Below are 23265 nucleotides of genomic sequence, written 5' to 3'. Positions count from 1 at the left end.
GGACTAAGTAGAAGTGTGTTCTTTGGGATGTTTCTCCTAGCCTGCACATTTAAGTGTTTAGCTCAGAGATAATTTTCAATAAACTCTTGTCACTTGAAAATAAACAGTCTGGACAATGTATGGGCCATTGAGAAGCCTGAGAAAATAAACAACCCAAGATCTATTTCCTTCTTGTCTCTTTTGCAGTCCTTTTTGGAATGTGTTCTCTGGATACTTCATCTTCTTCTTCAACACAGGTTTTATTTCATGTAAGGCTATTTGTTTGGCACATCTAGGTGGCTTTTGTATTTTTCGAAGAAGCACAGCAATGGGTGGCTTTAGATTGAGAGCCCCACTTCGAAGAAACCAATTGGTCCTCCTGATGCTCTTTCTCTTGCAAATTGAGATTCTGGGTCTGGACATGGATAGTCGTCCTGCCACTGAAGTCTGTGCTACACACACAATTTCACCAGGACCCAAAGGTGAGAAAAGAAAATAGGTTTCGTAAAATGCAAAGAAGCTCTCTTGGGTCATCTCTCGAATCCATGCTCTCTTTGACTCCTGTACTCTCTAGTCCCTTCCCTTCTCTTGTGGCAAATCACACCATGTTACTTATTTTAAATCTCCCTTAATAACAGGTAAAAGAAGATTGGGAAAGGGTAGAAACCAAGGGCAGAGATGTGTTGACACTCTCCAGGGAAGGGGGAAAAAATACCCTTCCTGCTACCAGTGGTGAATAAACAGGCAAAATGACAATCTTAAGAAATCATTTTCTTAAGCACATCTCTACACTTGAACAACAGTTTTTCCGAATGCCTTTCTCATGCTGATTCTGGTACAGCTTCTAGGCAAAAGCTCTGTAAAGTCAAAATTAAGTCTTTCGTTTATTTCACAACTTGGTGGGCTCCCAAGTTCCAAAGAAGAGGAAAATTCTTGCCAGAGTTTTGGAGTTAATGTAGAAATGAACATTTCTCTATTTAGTGGATGGAGTCTTTGGGGCCAAGTGCCTTTAGCTGAAAGATGATAGAATTTTGCAGAATATTTCAAGTGGAGCTAAAGTACAAATATGCTTCAAGCAACTGGTTGATAAAAAATGTTGCTGTTTTCCTGGTTTCAGTTCTGACCCTTTTGTTCTAAAAGTGGTCACTGCAGTACAAATCGGTGCTCTCTCATTAGTAATTCATGCTATGTTTCTCCAGGGCATAGGGTAGAAGAATTGCAGCTGTTTAAAATTTTAAGTAGAAAAAAGGGTCTTTCAAAAGGAAAACCAGAAATACAATGCCCTATGCTTGTCAGCTATTTAAATGTGTATTGCTTAAAGTGCATGTTTCTTAATCAGTGAATTAATTTCTCCTAAGATTGCAATCCAAGTTTTAACCTTTGATACCATAAAATAAATGCAGGGAGGAAGAATGAGACCTTAGGGCTTCCAAATAATTTCTTGGGTGAATAAATGAATAATGCGAGGGCAAATGTTCAGAAAAGAAAGCCTTGATTAGAAATATTTACTTAAAACCATTACTGGAGTTGCCAAAGAGTATAGGAAACTTTGTATTTTTTCTGTAGTATTCCTGAGAATGTGGAAAATTTAGGATTTCCTGTCCCTGAAAATGGGAGAAATAGTATGAAAACTGTTAAATAAATTTCCTTGAAGAGGAATTGCAACCACAAAACTGGAGGAATGGATAAAGTTTTGCTAAAATAATATCCAAAGCATCATTCATTTTATCTGCCAGCATTTATTATTGTTTACCTACTAAGGATTTAAGGATTGAGCCTATTTTAGGCACAAGAGATTAGTTAAATTGTGTATGTGTGTGTGTGTGGCAAAATAAAAGAGAGAAATAATTCAGAATGGAGAATGAAGGGTAATTAATAATTGTGAGATACAAGAAGGGTATCTATCATTAATATTTCTAATTTCTTTACCTAATACATATTTTATACCTTCCCTTTGGTAATCTTGTGGAGATTTTAGACGATTCAATTACTTTATTTTGATGTGTATGTTGGAGGAAGTTTACATACTCAGCAGGGCTCAGGGCTTACTCCAGGTTCTGTGCTCGGGGGTCATTTCTGGTGGTGTTTGAGGGCCCAGGTGTTTAGAGATTCATATGAGATGCTGAGAACTGAACTAGGTTTGAAGCAGAAACAGCTGAATGGAAGCAAGTACCTTACCTCCTGCATTATCTCTCCAGCCACATCAAATAGCTTAGCTCTTATATGATGATATAGGCTAGAAGTATGGCAGGATGGGGAAGTGGGGACTGAGATTTGTGAAGACCCTCTAAATAAGTGATGGACTTGTTGTTTCTTTTTCCTCTTCCCAGAGGCTATATTTTTTGCATAAAAAATTCTATCTTCCCTTCTTATGAGGGAGTTTCTGCTACTATGGAACATACTATATATCTAGTAGGTTCCGGGTATTAATATTTGAGATTAAATATTTGAGACTTCTTCTAAGGAAGAACTTGTTTTAATATTTGTATCTATATTTTTAAGCTGGTTACCTACTTAGGTTGCAGACTCTTAGGGTCAGGTCCCAGCTATTTCATGTTGCTTTCTCTTTATTTGCAAATTGCCCAGACATTTTATGGAACAAGTTGGGTTCAATTCCCTGCATCCCATATTGTCCCCTGAGCAGCACTAGGAGTAACTCCTGAGTTCAGAACCAGGAATAACTCCTGAGCACCACCAAGTGTGGCCCCAAAATGAAAACAAAGAAAACAAAACCACAGAAAAAGGGACAGTCTTTTCTCTTATTTCAAGATACATCTACCATACTATATTTGTCCATGACCATGATGATTTTTATTTCTCTAACCCCAGAAAACGTAGATTTACCAATTGAGCTTTATAGAATGAAACAAAAAAATATGAGGTCTCAGTAAATATTTTAAAGGACTGAGTTATTTTTCCTAAGAAAATTTTGCCTAAGGTCAAGAATTTGTTTTTCATAGCTAACCATACCAATACTATACTTACCAGCACTGCACTTGGAAATTTCTAGATACTTAAAAAATTAAAATTTCTCTAAATTCATTTGAGATTCTTGGACATAGTAAATTACTTCAAGTTTTAGGTTTAAAAGAAAAACTGTAATGCCAACATTCATATGATACATTGTTCAATATAGACACCATTTTTTACTGTATTATTTTCCCAGCATAGTTTAGTTGAAAGAAAAACATTGGATTCATATGTCTGATCTTCTATATATTATTTAATCTATTTATGCTCCAATTTCTTTATTTACAAAATAAACCATTTTAGATCTGTTTTAAGAATAATACAAGATAATCAATATAAACTTTCAGTTGTATCTTAGATACTTGATGCATTCTCTTTTACTTTCCTTTCTCTTCCTATCTCTTGATTAACAGCTTTGATAATAAACATTGTTTCAGTTGTCAACACTTTTTTTGTTCAAAGCCATCTTTGTTTTTCTTTCTACCCCTTAAATATATTATTGTATGTCTGGTAGGAAAATGTTCTCTGACTTTTTCCTACATTGGTGCTTTCTTTATACAATTGATGTATAATTCTGACCTCTAGTGGTTAACTTGAAAACAAGAATAATAAAACATTTTTTAAAAGCAATGTTAGAAAGAATTCTGAAAGCAATAAGAAATATTTGGGTGGTGTGTTAAAATTTCCAAGGAGCTTTCAAATGCATAATCTTGTTGGTGTTCACATTTGCCTGTGTGACTTCAATTACTTTAAGCTTATAGATAAGAAAACAATTACAATGAGGCCAAGTACTCAAATGCTTTCAAATAGGTGCAGGCATACAACTTGAAATTTACTTTAGCACTATGGTTCTGGCTTTTTCATTGCATGGTGTGATCTCTGTTAAAGGCTTGAAAACAGAGACCATTGATTTCTTTTAGATTTTTTTAATGGTTTTAAATTACTATCGTTTTTTATTAGCTTATCATTGATTCACAAAATTATAATTTCATTAGTTAGGACTTTAGCTGATGTGCTAAAGTAACACCTACAAGGTATGGTAACACCTACAAGGGTGATTAGAGATCACCCCAAAAGCCTCTATCCCTCTCGGAAAGACTGGCAAGCTACCGAGAGTATTCCGCCCGCACGGAAGAGCCTGGCAAGCTATCCGCTGTGTATTCGATATGCCAAAACCAGTAACTACAACTGGTCTCATTCATCTGACCCTGAAGGCTTCACCGACATGGCAGCACTGAGAAGGATGAGAAAGGAGAGGCCGACAAAATCTCAAGGCCGACCTAGGCTGCCACAACGAAGGAAGACAAAAATGATCGTCTGTACTTTCAATGCACGTACGCTAGCATCAGATGCATCCATCGAGGACCTGATGGTACAAGGACGAATGATCAAGTACAACATTATTGGTCTGACCGAGACAAGAAGTCACGAATCTCACCATGCCGTTTTCGACACTGGAGAAGAATTGTTCCTCGGAACATGCGATAAAAGAGGTGTTGGAGGCGTCAGTGTCCTTGTCAACACAAACTTGGCCAAGAGCATTGATTCATTCGAATGCCTAACAACCCGAATCGGACGTTTACATTTGAATAGATGTGACTCACTGCCTGCAGTTTCTATCTTCGTTGTCTACGCACCAACATCTCATTATGATGAAAGAGAAATCGAGAAGTTCTACATGGAGCTAGAGAAGTTCTATAAAGAAGACCACACCTTCTACAAGATCATTGTGGGTGATTTTAATGCCAAGATAGGACCGAGAAGATCAGCTGAAGAACTTCACATCGGGACCCATGGCCTAGAATGGAACGAACAGGGTGAGAGACTGTCTGAGTTCATCATGTCGACCAAGACCATTCATGGTAACTCACAGTTCCAGAAGGCAGAATCTAAACGATGGACATGGGAGTCTCCCAGTGGACGATTCCACAATGAAATAGACCACATCATATTCAATCGACGGTTTTGCCTGACTGATGTTGCTGTTGTCCCAAAATTTCGAACGGGATCGGACCACCGTCTCCTTCGTGCAAAATTCTACTTCACAGAGCGGGGAGAAAGGGCTGCAAAGTTCAAAAAGAGAACTCCCAGAATGACCACCACCTGGGAACTCTTTGGTACTATTGCGGCAACATGGGAAGATGCCATTGTTGACAACATTGACGAGGAATACGATCGACTGGTTCAGCACCTCCATGAATGTGCGAGGAACGCCAAGAGAGAGATAGCCACGAAAAGTCGCCTATCTTCGAAAACTCTTGAGCTAATTCGCCAGCGTGGTTTGGCGCATGCCTCAGGCAACCGCAAGCTAACGTCCGAGCTTGCAAAGCAGTGCAGAGATGCGATCAAGGAAAACCTCAAAGAGAGAAGAGCAGAAGTACTGGTAGATGCGGCAGAAGCCGGGAAAAGTATTCGTAAGGCCCGCCTGTCCTTCGCCAACTATAAGACCAAAATGACTGCCCTCCGACGTCCTGATGGATCCATCACATCCTCCAGAACGGCAATGGAGAAGATTATCCATGACTTCTACTCAAATCTCTTCGATAGCCATGTCCACTTGCCGACATACCAAATTCCACAGGATGGGTATGTTGTTCCCAACGTTCTCCCTTCCGAAATCCGACACGCCATTTCGTCGGTAAAGAAACAAACAGCACCCGGCCCAGACAAGGTCAAACCTGAACACCTGAAGAACCTGTCGTCAGTACTCATCAATACGCTGGCTCGGCTCTTCACTCGCTACCTGTCTGAATGCAAGGTTCCGTCCCAGTGGAAAACCAGCAGGACCGTACTACTGTTCAAGAAGGGAGACATCCATGACATTGGCAACTATTGCCCGATCTGCCTATTGTCTGTCATCTACAAGTTGTTCACTCGAGTCATCCTGAATAGGATTGGCAGAACACTAGATGAAGGACAACCATGCGAGCAAGCAGGGTTCCGCAAAGGATTCAGCACCATCGACCATATCCACACGATAACCAAGCTCATTGAGGTTTCTTGGGAGTTCAAGATGCCGCTCTGCTTAACGTTCATTGATTTAAAGAAGGCCTTTGATTCTTTTGAGACGGAAGCGGTCATTGAAGCCCTAGCCAATCAAGGCATTCAAGCCCAATACATCAGGATCCTCTGTGAGCTGTATTGCGGATTCACTACCAGGATCTCACCATTCTACAAAGAAGTGATCGTTGATGTCAAGAGAGGGGTGCGGCAGGGTGATACCATTTCACCGAAACTCTTCAGTGCCACCCTCGAGAACATCATGCGACGACTGGAATGGGAAGGAATGGGAGTGAAGATAGATGGTCGGCAACTACACCACCTCCGCTTTGCTGATGACATTGTTTTAATAACACCAAACATCAGCCAAGCGGCACAAATGCTGGCCGACTTTGACCGTGAGTGTGGAAAGGTAGGACTACAGCTGAATCTTACGAAGACAATGTTTATGAGAAACAGCCTCATTCCTGACGCCCCATTCGCTCTCAACGGAACGACCATCTCCGAATGCAACAGCTATGTCTACCTAGGTCGAGAGGTCAACATGACAAATGACCTGGCACCCGAGCTGCGCAGGAGGAAGAGAGTGGCTTGGAACGCCTTCAAGAACGTTGAAGAAATAGCTAAGAGGACGAAGAACCTCCGGCTCTGGGCACATCTCTTTGATTCCACTGTTCTTCCTGCATTAACATATGCCTCAGAGACCTGGGCCCTACGCAAACAAGATGAGAATGCCATTCAGGTCTCCCAAAGAAGAATAGAAAGAGCTATGCTTGGAATATCACGTTTCACTCAAATGAGAGAACGAATCCGGAGTTCTGACATCCGTCGACGATCAAGGATCAGGGACGCTGTCTCATTTGCCAAGGTGTCGAAAATCAGATGGGCTGGTCACGTAATGAGATTTAAAGACGACCGTTGGACTAGAGCTGTTACTGATTGGATTCCACAGGATGTCAAGAGACCGCGTGGCCGCCCACCTACCAGATGGTCAGTCTTCTTCGTCAAGATCATGAACGATTGGTTTGAGGCCCTTCATGTTCCTGGAGCGAACAGATGCCATTGGGCTACACTAGCACGCGACAGGGACAAATGGAGACGTTACTGGCACCCGCTCGAGCAAATCAACGACTAACGGGAAGTTAAGTGATTAAGTGATTAGTTAGGACTTAGTTTTATACCTTATATGTATATTATTCTCACCATTGTCATCAATTTGCTCGAGCGGGCCCAGTAACATTGTGATACTTGTTGTTACTGTGTTTGGCATATTGAATACGTCATAGGTAGCTTGCCAGGCTTTGCCTTGTGGGTGAGATACTCTCGGTAGCACCAACTCATCAAATTTCCACTGCTATCCCATCACCAGGAAAAATCCCTCTCCTCAGTTCTCCTAGGATCAGTCCTGGTCACTACTAAACTGTTAATCAAACCAGGAGTTAGTTTTATTGTTTCTCGCCAGTCAGTTCATTTGCCTCAGTTTCTCACATTCTGTATAAGAGTAAAACCATCAGCTGACTGTCTTTCACTTCCTTATTTCATTAATAGAATAATCATCTCAGATTCCATCTCAGTTCAATAAAATGATCCTAACATAATTCTATCTTAACTTTTAATGACAGAATAATATGCCATTGAATATTTTACAGTTTCTTTCTTCAGTCATCTAGTGATGAGCATTTAGGTTGACCCCATATTTTGGTTATTGTGAATAGTTCTGCTATGAAAATAGTGGTGGAATATTCTTTCTTTTTTAGAAATACATAAAACCATGTCTAAGAACATAAAATTCCTATATGCTCAAAGCTAACATAATATTGGATACCAAAATATACTGAAAGCAGTAGCATGCTCCTCTTTGATAATTGACCCTGGCACATCAGTTTGTTTAAAAATTAATAATATCTCATCCTATTATTTTAGCTTTCTACTAAGGCTTTTAATTTAGAGATTTTATTTTCAGTGATCTTTTTGTGCATTACTTAAAAGGTCCTTTTCAGTACACCTGGCTTCTCATTGTTTTTCCCAGGTCATTCCAAACTGCTTTTCTATGCATTTGCTGCAGGCATCCTAGCTTTTCACCCCATTCCTGGTACAGGATCTTTGCACTTGATCTTTCCTCCATTTTGTTTGTAGGAGGAAAAACATAACCTCACTCAAATTCTTCCCCCAGAAGAGTTTCCTTTCTTTTTTTTTTTTTTTTTCCCTTTATTTTATTTTATTTTTTTTAAAGTTGTAGATTTACAATTTTTTGTGCTTTGGTTTCAATTATACAATGATCAGATACCCATCCCTCCACCAGTGCCCATTTTCCACCACCATGGATAATATCCCTCCCACCCCCATCCCCCCATCCCCCCGTCTCTGTGGCAGGGCAATCCCCTGTGTTCTCTCTCTCCTTTTGGGTGTTGTGGTCTGCAAAAGAGGCATTGAGTGGCAAACATGTTCAGTCCATACTCTACTTTCGACATGCATCTCCCCTCCTGGGAGGATCCTCCAAACATCCTTTATTTGGTGCTCCCTTCTCTATCTGAATAGCCCTTTCCTCTAGGATACCCGGCTGGCCTCTAAGTTATGGAGTAATCCTCCTGGTGCTGATCTCAGCTATTCTTGGGTATTAATCTCATACTTTGTTACTTTATATCCCCCAGATGAATGCAATCTTTCTATGTCTATCCCTCTCTTTCTGACTCATTTCGCTTAGCATGATACTTTCCATATTGTACCACTTGTATGTAAATTTCATGACTTCATCCTTTCTAAGAGCTACATAGTACTCCATTGTGTAGATGTACCAAAGTTTCTTTAACCAGTCATCTGTTCTTGGGCATTCAGGTTTCTTCCAGTTTCTGGCTATTGTAAAGAGGGCTGCAATGAACAAACAAGTGCAGCTGTCACTTCGACTATACATTTTTGCCTCTCTGGGATATATTCCCAGGAGTGGTATTGCTGGGTCAAATGGGAGCTCAATTTCTAATTTTTTGAGAATCGTCCATACGGTTTTCCAGAAGGGCTGAACCAGTGGACATTCCCACCAACAGTGAAGGAGTGTCCCTTTCTCGCCACATCCACGCCAGCATCGGTTGCTTTTGTTCTTTTGAATTTGGGCTAGTCTCTGAGGTGTGAGATGGTATCTCATTGTGGTTTTGATCTGCATCTCCCTGATGATTAATGATGTAGAGCATTTTCTCATGTGCTTTTTTGCCATTCGGATTTCTTCTTTGAGAAAGTTTCTGTTCATTTCATTGCCCCATTTTTGGATGGGGTTGGATGTTTTCTTCTTGTGGAGTTTAACCAGTATTTTGTATATCCTGGATATCAACCCCTTGTCAGATGTGTATTCGGTGAATATCCTTTCCCATTCTGTAGACTGTCTTTGTATTTTGGTCACTGTTTCTTTGGAGGTGCAGAAGCTTCTTAGTTTAAGATAGTCCCATTTATCTATCTCTGTTTTCACTTGCTCGGCCAGTGGCGTGGCATCTTTGAAGATACCATTAGCTTCAATGTCATGGAGGGTTTTGCCAACTTTATCTTCAATGTACCTTATGGTTTCTGGTCTGATGTTGAGGTCTTTAATCCATTTTGATCTTACTTTTGTACATGGTGTTAGGCAGAGTTCTGAGCCTATTTTTTTGCATGTAGCCGTCCAGTGATGCCAACACAATTTATTAAAGAGGCTTTCCTTACTCCACTTCACATTACTTGCACCTTTATCAAAGATTAGATGAGCATATGATTGAGGAGAGATGTCAGTGTATTCAACCCTGTTCCATTGGTCTGCAGTTCTGCCTTTGTTCCAGTACCATGCTGTTTTAATTATTACTGCTTTGTAGTACAGTTTGAAGTTCGGGAGGTTGATTCCTCCCATTTTCTTTTTCCCAAGAATTGCTTGAGTTTCCTTTCTATTTGTTTAGGTTTCAGCTTGAATGCTACCTGCACAGAATCTTCACCTCCACTCTCTGTCATGGTTTTTAAGACATTACATTATTTACACAGAAGTATACTGAATCTGAAAAGCTCTTTTCTATATATTTGTTACAATATTGCATTTATTGTCTTCTGACCGAGAAGACAGGCTTCCAGAAAGCAGGAACTCTGTTCATTTGCTGAGGATGATTTTCAACTGCTTTCAAGAGCTCTAGACACATACAAGTGTTCAAGATCAAAAAAAAAAAAAAAAAAAGAACTCAAGAAATACCCTCAAATATCTAAGGTGTCCCAGTTTGTGGCTTTGACTGATAAAAAATGCAGTGCCCTGATAATACTCCCCAAGTATGTCTCAGACTCCCCAAATATGAGTCTGAGGAAGGACTCCCAGGGCACCACTTCGCCAGTGATCAAACAATTTCTACTGATGGCCACGGACACTGTCGCCTGGTCGTAGCATCGCCTGCCCACAACATCGATGCTGATTCCCTCAGTGTGGAAGGTGTTCCTCTGCTTCTAAAAGCATCAAAACTCCTGCAATTAACCATCATGACTCCTGCACCTAGTGAACCATGGTGAACTATTAGGGTGAAGTACAGCTCTTCCTTCTGCAGGTCCCTGATCATGGTAGCTGGAGCAGGCATTCTAACAGAGGTTGAACTCCTGCCAAATGCCTGTACGTGTGCCTTTAGAGTCTCTTTAGACTTAAATTATCTCAGTCGACTTTGAGAAAGAAGGCATTATAGTTCTCATTTGGCTTTTGAAGAAACTGAGGTTCAAACTATACAGTCACCAATCTCAGGCCAGACAGCTGAAAGGTACAAGACTATTGCTCAATTCAGATCATTTGGACACTAGGTAAAAATCAGCCTGCTCAGTTCCCTATGCGATGCTGACTGTTCTACCCTATTTATTTATTTAATCATTTATTTTTGCTTTTTGGGTCACACCCGGCTATGCACAGGGGTTACTCCTGGCTCTGCGCTCAGGAATTACCCCTGGAGGTGCTCAGGGGACCATATGGAATGCTGGGAATCAAACCCAGGTCGGTAGCATGCAAGGCAAACACCCTACCCGCTGTGCTATTGCTCCAGCCTGTTCTACCCTCTTTAATGGGACTAAGTGAAAGAACATTTTTTTTTCTTTGCTTATACTTCCCAATGATCCTTAAGAATTCATGTAGGATCAACCAAGGTGTATATCTGAATGACAGATAATATGAAATCAGCATGGTTTTGCCATGAGGGAAGCCTAGTAGAGCTCCCTGCTGGGTTTGTGTGTGTATGTGTGTGTATGTATGTGTGTGTGTGCATATGCGTGTGTGTGTGTGCGCGCATGCGTGTGCATGCACATGACTATTCCTTCAGCAAACCCCATTAGCCTCCAGGAAATGGACTTCTCTCCAGTCACTCACAGTTTTAGTCACTATGGCTTTGGATTCCAGCAATGAGCAGCGTGGAATCTTCTTGGCTTCCAGAATAACAGCTTTTCTTGTAACCTTGCAAAACAGATGGTCAGATTGGCCCAGGTAGATGTGGATTTGTTTCACATCCAAATGACAAATCTCATAACCTAGAAGCTAACTCTGAGAAACCATTAGGTTTTTAACCCCAATATGAGATTTCCAAGCCTGCTCAGATCGGGGCTGAGGCCTTCTCCACCCAGACCCCCAGTTTTCCAGTAGCTTGGCAGTCACACCCACAAACTGCTCCTCGCGACATGTAATCTCATCAATGGCCAATATCCAGAGACTATAAAAACAAAGCTTCCGGAAGAGAGCAACACAGTATTTCCAGGACGCCACAAAAGCCTCCATCCCTCTCGGAGAGCCCGGCAAGTTACCAGGAGTATTCCACCTGCACAGCAGAGCCTGGCAAGCTACCCATGATGTATTCGATATGCCGAAAACAGTAACAATAATGGGTCTTATTCCCCTGATTCTGAAAGAGCTGCCAATACGCCACTGGGCTAACTATCATGTGACAGGGACGAATGGAGACGTTACTGCACCCACTTGAGCAAATCGATGAACAATGGGATGAGAAGTGACACGTGATTGTTAAATTTATATAAAGTAAGGCCTAAAGCACAGCGGTAGGGCATTTGCCTTGTGCACAGCCAGCCTGGCTGAGCCAGGTTCGATTCCTCCAGCCCTCTTGGAGAGCCTGGCAAGCTACTGAGAGTATTCAATATGCCAAACACAGTAACAAGAAATCTCACAATGAAGATGTTACTGGGCCCACTTGAGCAAATCGATGAACGATGGGAGGACAGTGGACAGTGTGAGGCCTAAGGAGTAAAAGAACTCATTCTAGAAACACAGCTTCTAATTGGCGGCAGGACTAGAACAAAACTCCATTCCAGATTCCTGGATCCATCATTATTCCATTTGTCCATGTTATATCATTGTCCTCACGTTTTATCATTCTCATTAGGTGTGAAATGATATTTCCTTCAGTTTCAGAAATTAACATTAGAAAAGGAGTTCTGTGAGGTCAATGTATAAACATGGCACGAAATTGCTTTAACTCGGTCACCTTGATATAAATTAAGTGGCTGATTTCTTTCTGGTGACTCTATCAGAGGGGTTAAGCAAGCAGGCATTTTCCCAAAACTTTTATATTAATTGCATTAATTCACTGGATTTTTTCCATATGAATTTTAATATGTATTTCATGCATAAGGACAGATAAAAATCTTAAGTGGCTTGACATTTTAACTTTTATATTACAGTGTGTGAGTATTCTAAAACATTTTCCTCTTTTTTTTCCTTTCGAGTAGATGCCTAGAAAACATTTCCAGATTAGGTCAGGAAAGGAAGAGCAAAATTCCAATTAAAGTGAGGCAAAAATGAGTCAAGAAGTAGTAAATGGCAATGATTTTTTTAAGTTTGCATTTGAATAAGGGTCTTTTCATGCCCACAGCATTTTCCACCCCCCCCCCCAACTCTCTCACATAATTTGACTTTCTATATTACTTGCATTTAGGGACCATATTCATAGTCATTTGCATATTGGTTCAGATTTGGGGCTCTGGAAAAAGAGTCTGATTTTAAGTTTACTTACTATGTGACCTTAACTCTCAGCAACCACACAACTTGCATGATGCTGCAGCTGCTGCTGCCCATCTCAAAAGTTTATTTTTAAAACCAGATGCATTTGAGCATTTGCTTAGCTGTCATCATTTTTCATTAAAATAAAGTAAAATATAATGCCCAAAACCTTTCATAAAACCATCTTCACTTTTTCTCTCATTGAACACCTTCTTCACTCTGATAATCTTATAAGTGAAGTCCTCTGTCTTTTTTATTAAGTTGTATGTTTGTTGTTGTTGTGTTTCATAAGTTCTTTATACACCCTGGATATTAAGCCCTTATCAGATGTACAGTGTGTGAAAAGATATTCAGTAGGCTGTCTTTTCTCATTCTGCTATTTTCTTTTGTTCTCATTTTTTTTTATGTCTGCTTTCATTTCCCTGTGGTTGCAGTTATCATTTCTTTCATTAGTTTCTATTGCAATTACTATTCTCCATTAGCTTCCTCTCTTCTCATCTTCCCAAAGAAGGGCTCATAGATTATAAAGCTTTCTTTATAAACAGAAATATGCCAGGAAATGCTGATACCTTCTACTTCTTATTGGTAGTTTCTTATTGATTTTTTTCTCCCAATGGAAGCCAACTTTTATTTATCAATAACACACATTTGGGTTCTAAAACCACCTCCTCTCTTCACTTGTATGCCCACCTTTGTGTAGCTTCCAAGCTGAACCTCGTATTTAGTATCATTAAAATGGAAATAATAACTGTATAAAGATATCCACAGATAAAACAAAGATTAAATGAATTCACACACTGGTACAACCCCTGTGGAAACAGTATGGAGAGTTCTCAGTAAACTTAGAATTAAACTGCCATATGACCCAGCAATTCAACTTTGGACCATCTACCCCAGGTCATAAAAGCACTCTCTCAAAGGAATCTATGCACACTATTATTCATTGCTACACTTAATACAATAGCTAAGATATTGAATAAACCTAGGTGCCCAGTGACAAATGAATTATGAAGATGTGATATGTATATGTACACAATGGTATACTATGCTAGGGATGTTAAAATCATGCAATTTGCTGCAACATGTTTGGGACTGGAGTGAAGTAATTCAGAAGAAGAAAGACTAACACAAGATGATCTCATTCATTTGTGGTGTATCAAATGCTGGGTAAGGAAATGTGCTGCACTTAAAAGGGGATGGCTAGATCAACCTTGAGCCCGGTGTTCATAGAGGAGGACAGAGAAGGAAAGAAATCAATGGGAAGAAGAGAATGGGAAGTAATGGGTGACAAGGCAACAGGGCTTTGGTTATACTGGTAATACAGTGAAAGGTATAACCATATATCCAAACACACACTCAACAACACTGAAAACATGAGATGTAAGCCATAAGCACTGAAACTTTGTAATGTGCCTATCAAGGTTTTGGGCAGGGATGGGGTGAGGGTTGCTGTGGAGAGGAAATAGGGGAGCACACTGATGGAGGAAAGTTGTCACTGGTGGTGGAATTTGTGTTGAAATATTATATGCCTAAAAAAATTATCAGTAACTTTGTAAATCACAGTTATGTAATAAAAAAAGAAAAATAAATAAATGCTGATACACACACAAATCTGGCCTAGGTTTTCTCAACAGAAACATGGGATGATAATAGTGGTATATGTAAAGATAACTGCACTGACATAGTATCACTGTCCACTGTCCTCCTGTTGTTCATCGATTTGCTCGAGTGGGCCCAGTAATGTCTCCATAGTGAGACTTTGTTGTTACTGTGTTTGGCATATTGAATACGTCACGGGTAGCTTGCCAGACTTTGCCGTGCGGGCGAGATACTCTCGGTAGCTTGCCGGGCTCTCTGAGAGGGGCGGAGGAATCGAACTCGGGTCGGCCATGTTGGCTGCGTGCAAGACAAACGCCCTACCGCTGTGCTATTGCTCCAGCTCACTGACATAATATAAAAATGATTACTTTTATGTAAAGTTTTCATAAGTCATGGCAAGAAGAATGGAGTGTAGCCACATAAAACTTTGTTCATTGATACACTGTTGAGAATTCTGCAATTATTAGTGATCTAGTATAAAGCAAAACTCTGTAGCACTGTAGCACTGTCCTCCCGTTGTTCATCGATTTGTTCGAGTGGGCCCAGTAACGTCTCCATTATGAGACTTGTTGTTACTGTGTTTGACATATTGAATACGTCAAGTGTGGCTTGCCAGGCTTTGCCATGTGGGCGAGATACTCTCAGTAGCTTTTCCGGCTCTCTGAGAGGGGCGGAGGAATGAAACCCAGGTTGGCTGGGCCGGCTGGGTGCAAGGCAAATGCCTTTCTACTGCGCTACTCCAGAAATGAAAATGTTTTTCCTTATTAATTATTAATTGTTATTTTCTTTCTCTAATTTTCTTTTGCAACTGTCTGTGCCCCAGGTAGTTTTGTTGGCCTTGAGTCATTAATAATATTTATTATCCAGTTACTGTTTAGCTCTCTCTTGCTCTCCTTGCTTAAACTGATAAAATTCTGCTATTGAAAACTTGCTAGTTTTGTTAAATGATTTATTTGGTCTTTCTAGTTTCTTTTCTGAATATTTCAATACATAAATAATCTGGTTTGATGCCACATATTTTATCTAAAATTTCTATGATTTTGAAAAATTCTTCAAATTGTCTTTAATAGCTTAATTTAAATTTTTTTTTGCTTTTTGGGTCACATCCGACGATGCACAGGGGACCATATGGGATGCTGGGAATCAAACCCAGGCCGACCACGTGAAAGGCAAATGCCCTACCCGCTGTGCTATCACTCCAGCCCCGCTTTATTTAATATTTTGTAAAAGGATTGCACATGGATGGCAAAAATCTGAGACTCACGTGAAGTACCATCTGAATAATTTCATTATTTTCAAATTATTTATCTGATTGTTCTTGATTTGAAAAAAATCAGAAATATCATTTTAGTTCTTTTGTGTTCCCTTGAGAAACCTGTATTTGTTATGCAAATTATGTAAGCAAGTCTTTAGAATTATCAAGGTGTTCCTATTCTCTTGCTTTAATTGCATTGACACATAGAAATTATTATCCCTAAGTAAAAGAAAGAAACCTTGGGACTCTTATAAAGTATGGTATTTGGTAGCATTCAGGAATGAGTGTACATATGTACGAGTCATTTCAGCATTTCAGGTAATCAAAAACAGTGATTGGAAAGTTGTATTCTGGAGGTTAAAGAAGTACAAAAGTTTAGGAATTAAATGGGAACTGGAGGTTAAGGAAACAACATTTTACCATGTCAGAAAACATTAATAATCCAAGAAAGTTATCAATTCATGTTTTTTGATCACTTAGATTGATACTTGGAACAGCCCATTGGAAGAAGAACTAAGTGTTATCTTACCTTCTTTTAGGTGGATAAGGTTGGTCTTATAATAATCCAGAGTACAAAAGTATTTTTTAGTATATTTCCCATGGTTTTGACATATGTAGAATTCATCATTCTCTGCTAATCCTATTCACTGTAGCTTGAGTTTTATTTTTCACTTTTTTCTTTGTTTTTCAATTTTCATAGCCATTTTAAAGAAGTTGTGGTATTGTATTGGAACTGTCCATCTAAATGATACTAGAAGAGTTTATGGAAGTTTATAAGTAGAAGGATATAATTAGATTTGTTTTTCAGGCAGATAAATCTCTTGGCAGGGCTGAAGATAGATTGAAGGTTGTGAGAAATTCCTGGTGGGAGATGAATTAAAAACAAGAGCTGAATTAGGACTGCTGGGATAAGGAAAAATTGAGTATTTTAGAGAGATGTTTTTGAAGCAAAATTGACATATTATAATGAGTTCTAAATCTGTGTTTATGCTGCCTGTGGACACTCAAATAGAAAAGTCCAGTAGGCAGTTAGAAATAGTTATTATAAGTATTTCTTAGGACTTTTTTTTCAATCTACAAAAGCTGATTACATGACCTATATTCTTGACCTCTGCTTTTAATGATTTAAAAGCTCATAACCCACCTAAATGGAGCCCCAACAGCTGAAAATCTCCATAACCTAATTGCCACCATGCTCACGGCCAATTTCCACAGTCTTGGACAAGCCTCATCCAGAAATGAATCTGTTGAAAAACTCATTGTATGTGAATTTTGTGTCCAAAATCTCCAGACTCTCATGGAATCAGGGATAGACAACCTCCCCCTATCACCTGTTCTTCTGGGACCATGGAAGTCATGCCCACAAACTGCCTCTGGCACCATATAAGCTCATTAACCAGCCATGATTCAGAGTCTCACAAATAAATCTTGGAAGAGATCAGAAGCTCCAGAGATGCCTCCAGTCCTTAAAGTCACTATCCATTTAAAAATTTGACTCCAGCTATTATCACCTATTTAAAATTTTAGAATTTCTGAAGCCATGGCGGCATTTTGCTGCCAAACAACAGCTCATACTCTGCATCACTGATGTTGCAAGAGTAACACAGCACTTTGGATTGGATGTAAAGTAGAAGGCAACCAATCTCAATTAAAAAAATATTAGCACACAAGACTCAATCTGTAACAACAACTTAGTAATCTCTTATGTAAGGGCTTAATAGCTCCTGGGTGAGATACAGCATTTTTCACACACTTTCTTCTAAGTAAATTTTTTTTGATAATTTTAATAAATTATTCATAACAAGCAATACAAATAAATTATTTAGGGCCTGCTATTGGGGCAGGCTTGGGTGGTGATTGGGAAAATTCAAAATAATGGTGGTGGAAGGGTATAATTGTGAAATACTGAATGTAATAAATTTTGCAAAAAACTTAAAAAATAGGTATCATGATTTATAATACCGTTAATGTAGGGTTTCATAAAAAAATTTTCCAGCACCAAAGTAAATAAAGACATCTTCATAGAGAATTGGGATGTGCATGGATTGAATATTGGTATAGTAATAACACAATTATTACTTATACTTAATATTTTTAATTTTTTCTGCTTTATTGAATACTTAAGGGGGTTTTAGATAAAATTTTGTGTGTTGTATTCATAGAGTAATTTTTATGTTTTAATGTCAGAAAAACAAATCTCAGAAAGCAACAGTATTCAGGCTAGGAAGTTGCGAATCTGCAGTCATGATTTGGGATAAAGGGGCATTACAGAGGCAGAAAATTAGTATAAGGGTTAAGGCACTAGCCTTGCATCTGGTCCATCTGTGTTTTGATCTAGTTCACTGCATCTGATCCTGCAAGACCCCAGGACTGATTCTTGAACAATCAGTAGTAACCCATGAGTATAGTTAGCTTGTAGTCTAATTAATAATCTCACCCATCCCCCATAAAAAAGATATCACTTCCCTTTGGCCTCTTTTTTCCTTTACAACTTCTAGTGATACCAAATTCAAGGTGTCTTATTGGATGATACTGTTATAATGCAATAGTCCTCAAGTGTTCGCTGAATTTTAATATCATTCAGCTCTTTATATCATTCTCACATTTCCTTCTCTTGACAACACTGTGAAAGAGTTGGTTCATTATTCTGAAATAGTAACAAGGGAATAGAGGCTTCCAGAATTTAAGTGAATATTTCTAAGCATTAGCCAACAATATGCAAAAACATTGTTTCAAAAGAAAAAATTTTAATACCTAAGTTCACTGTATTACTTATTACAATAGTCAAAATATAGAAACATACCAATTGTCCAACTATGGATGACTGAATCAAGAAGTTGTGGTTCATTTACATAATAAAGACTATGAATCAGTAAGAAAGAATGAAACCATGCAGTTTGCTGCTACATAGATAGAACTAGAGGGTATGCTGAACAAAGTCAGTAAGAAGGAGATAGGTACAGAATGACCTTTCTCATATGTGAAATATAAACATATATAGTTAGTGAACAACAAAAGGGAAAAGGAAACAAAACTGGATAGTTTATACACAGAATTGAGTTGAGGGTCAGGGATTTGATGAGAGTGATTGCTCAGAAGGAACACAGCTGTCCTGGCACTTGGATTGGGCATTTTAAGACTCCAGAGATCCAGCTGAATCCCCTGAATTTCTGACCTAAGAAAATTGAAAGACAACAAATCTGTAACTTTTAAGGAGCTAAAATTATTTTTTAAATTCTTAAGTGAAGGGCCAGAGTGATAGTACAGCAGGTAGGCATTGGCCTTGCATGCGGCTGACCTGGATTCACAGCATTCCATATGGTCCCCCCAAGCACAGTCAGGAGTAGCTCCTGAGAGGAGAGTCAAGAGTAACAACCTGAGCATTGCTGGGTGTAACCCATAAAAAGCAAAAAATAAAAAGAATTCTTTTTTTAAGTGAGTTACTTCACTCTCACAACCGAAGAATGATGGGCCAGTGATAGAATTCATTTCAGTCAAGTCTTCTGATACCATATCATATATTCTAAACAAGGTGTGTCACCTGGTTCCTGTTACAAGCCCTCCTTGCATCTGTTTCTGCTGAGCTAGGTAAGAATGTATTCTAAAGAATTTTGTGTTTATTTGGGGGCCATACTTTTCTGTGCTCAGGGATAATTTCTGGCTCTATGTTCAGGAGTCATACCTAGTGTTGATCTGGAGACTATATGTGGCGAACTGTGTAATCACTATGCCACCAGGAATAATTGGCTCTCTCTCGCTGGCTGCATTCAGTGGCCTCGCACCACTTCCCCACCAAGGATGACTGAAGCCATTAAGAGGACAAAGAAGGAAGCTAGGGCCAGGCTGGTTGATGATCAGTTGCCTTTTATTCCATTCTCCCCATGCACCTGTTCCAATCTCACTAATCCCCTCATTCCCCTCTCCTCCTGTCTCTCTTGCTTGTTTCTCCGCCCTCTGACTTGCTGCCTTGGTCTCTCCCTAGTATCTTTCTACTTTTTTGCAACTACACCCAGGTCCAGTAGCACGATCAATGTATGAAAGCCCTCCATTCAAACGCCACCTAGGGGTTTTCTCCTTTCATTAATCCAATAACTTAATTAACACCTTAATTAACATCATAATTCTACTTTTAATATTAGTTATTTTGTATGGACACAGAAAAAGATACACTAAGCTTGTAGGGTGGCTCTCGTAGGGACATCTCACTATAGATCTCAGACTACAGTGCTCAGGCCAGATTAATCTTTCCGAACCCTAGCAGGGTCCTAATCCAGTTGTTACTTTTTGGATCATGACAGAATTTGTCCATGACCATGCTCTTAACTTGTAGTTAAGTATGATGGCTCTTTGGCTGGCCCATTTCTATGCAGGGGTAACTCATCACTTGTTCATCCAGTCCCTTGATGGGACCTTGCTTTTGCGGTGCTAGGAAGTAAGGGCAACTGAGGCTTAAGTCGAGAGAACAGATGCCCCTGAGTAAATATTATCCTAAGTCAATTAATCCCCCAAGTTATAAAAGCATAGCACGAACTGTGTATATACAAAAAGAACATTGCTTTGAATTAACTATGCAAAGGACGTAAGGAGAAGAGAAAAACAATATTTACAAGTTAACAGAATTTCATTAGGAGATAAAGGTGATTGACCAGTTGGTTACAAATAAGCACAGAGGAATGGGAGTGCCTCAGGAGCACTGTGATGGGAGTAATCCAATAAATCTAAGCTCCATGTGATGTGGCAAAACAGAAAGGACAAACCAATGTTACCCTACAGTGAACCAGGTGGGCCTCAAGCAAGGCAAGCCCTTAACCTTTGTACTATATTCCAGGCCCAAGAATAAATTTTTATAACAAATGTTATATGAAAGCAAAAGAAAACTTTCCTAAAAAACCTTGATGATGTATTTACCAATAAGTGCAACTCCTGAGACATGCAAAAATTGCAAAAGATGTGCTAAATCCAAAAATTCCTTTTGAACCAAGTAAGCCTAAAACAAAGGCTTGGTGCATTGTAATATAAGCAGGAAAGATTGTTTGCATTCTTGAAATCCTCACTGTTCTATGCTCGTTATACAGGAACCTGCTGAAGTAACCTCATGGCCATTGACATTAACAACCTGCTGTGGGGAAATATTATGCATCTTACAAATATTAGCAGCTATAATTCTTGACACTGATGGTGTTACTGCCAATTAATTGTGCTCTATTTCATTACATGTCTTGCATTCATTATTACATTAATACTGTTAAAAAGTACTTTTATTTGATTTTCTTATTGATTTTTTTTTCTGAGAAGAGAGCAATATAAATAAGAAATGCCATTTCTTCTTACCTCTTACATAACTGGTATATCTAAAGATTTTCCTTGTTAGAAACCAACAAACTATCTGGCAATTTCCCTTGGTGACATTTACCAGACCCTACGCAGAGCTTTCTTCTTAGCCAACTTTGAGATTCAGGCAAGTCTAGTCTGAGGTAGTGTTATATTCTCAGCATCCAATATAGAAATCGCTATCTTGTAGAAATGCAATACCTGTTCAAACACTGAATTGTAAAGCAAATCTGTGAAGTTTTAAAAAACTCGAGAATAAAGTATAGCATGTCTGTCTTTATCAAAAAGATACTAGCACCTTAATTAAATAGTTGTGCTTACTGCAAAAATTAAATATAAATATATTTTTGTGGTTTTTTTGTGGGGGCATTATACATTGTAGTTGCCAGGGTTTAGTCCCGGCTTTGTGCCCAGGAATCATTCCTGGTAGTGTTCAGGGGAATATATGTGGTGCCCAGGAACAAAACATGTTCAAGGTAAGAGCATTACCTAATATACTATCTCTCCTACCCAGGAATAAAGTATTTTTAAAGAATGCTTCAAGGCATGGAGAGGAAAAACAATTTTCTATATATTTTTCTTTTTTTTTCAAAATAGGATCATATGCATATGACTATCTAAGAGATATGTTTTATATAACAAAGTTCACTTTTTACAGAAATTTTTTTTATATTTTCAACAATTACTTAATATTCTTAAAATTTTCATCAGTTCCTTGATGATAAAATGCCAAGTTGTTTAGGGGACTTTTGTCACTACACTATAGACATTTCCACATATGACTGCATGTAAAATTTTCATATATAAATTTTCACATATTCATTTGTTCTTGAAGTTTTAATCGTAAAGTAGGTCCAAGGTAAGAGTGTGAATAATTTAATTTTAATTGTTATTGAACAATTATCTTCAAGACATATTGTAGTAATTTATATTACCAAAAAATGACATTTCTGTCTGCAACTATTAGGATGTCATCACTATTTTTTTAGTTATTACTATATTTAATGAGAAATTATGATATGAACTCTTTCTTATATATGGACATATTTTTTCTGATCAATGGTGAGTTATACATTTTCTCCCTGGTCTACATCTTTAAGTTTTAAATGGTTTTATTTTCACTGTGCATTTTTTCTGAAGCAATTTACAAAATGACTTTGAATGTTAACAATATTAATCATTTTGTTTTTATTTTTATTTCTAAATTTTGCTATCATATATCAGTTTATAAATTTTACTATAAAACTCTTAATTTCTCAGATGATCATTAAGTCTATCTTTTCTTTTAGTTTTCTTTTTTTTTAATCTTTTTGAGATGATAAATTCCAAATGGACAGAAAACAATCGCTGCTTCTGTTTGTAAGCAGCAACTTAAAGACATTTTGATTAGAAAATTGGAAGTCTTGCGAATCAGTGTCAGGAAATAATGTTTAAAAGTTCCACTATTGCCAGTCTGTGAAAAGGTCCTAATGTGAGATTCCTTCATTTGACATGGTCTATAATCACTTGAAGTATTTCAAATGGGGCAGATTTTTTGTTATGGAAACATAGTTTTATGAAGATTGGTTTCCAAAGCAATTTTGAACAAAGCACTTAAGTTATGACAGTGAATAAAACACTAAGAAGACCATTTAAGATCAGCCATAAAAAACAGAGTTGGAGCATGAGAAGAGGAGGAAATGAAATGATTACACAAGCCTGAGAGTTAAAAAAATGAAGGGACGTGAGAAAAAGTAGGAGTCAAGAAGAGAATTATGAAATAGAAATCATGAGAGCTGATTGAGTATTGAGCCTGGAAGAATAGGACATGAAAGTGATATTGGAAGACATAGGTCAACTTGTTATAAGGACACCAAAATATGACATTTAGAGAAATAGAGAAACAGTGACGTATGTATTTCTCTGGACTGCTTTTGTTGACTATAAGTCATCACTGCAAACCTCCCAGCAGATTCAAGTTATTTCATTAGTCAGCCATTATTGAGTATGACATTTCAATCAATGACTAATTTATTTGACTGTATTGTCATTAAGCTTACATCTATCCATCTTGTTTTTAAGGATTTTATTCCTTTCATGTTGAGAACAACTGGTGAGCAAGAATCAATTACAACCTAGACTATGCCCAGTGCTAAGGATGCAAAGAAGAAGA

The 23265-nt window shown here is 38.5% G+C and overlaps 1 protein-coding gene across 1 annotated transcript in view; it reads left to right on the top strand.

Annotated features, from left to right (window-relative positions):
* Positions 1–200: 200 nt before the first annotated feature.
* COLEC10 (collectin subfamily member 10) overlaps positions 201–23265 on the top strand; it is a 59528-nt gene continuing 36463 nt past the window's right edge. Inside the window, exon 1 of the mRNA XM_056111462.1 lies at positions 201–461. Within this exon, the coding sequence (XP_055967437.1) occupies positions 308–461 (154 nt within the window). The 5' untranslated portion in view covers positions 201–307. The remainder of the gene's footprint in view (positions 462–23265) is intronic.

Source organism: Sorex fumeus, unplaced genomic scaffold (genome assembly GCF_029834395.1).
Source record: "Sorex fumeus unplaced genomic scaffold, SorFum_2.1 ptg000002l, whole genome shotgun sequence".
In the NCBI taxonomy this organism is placed as follows: Eukaryota; Metazoa; Chordata; class Mammalia; order Eulipotyphla; family Soricidae; genus Sorex; species Sorex fumeus.
This window is presented reverse-complemented; position numbering and strand designations above follow the sequence as displayed.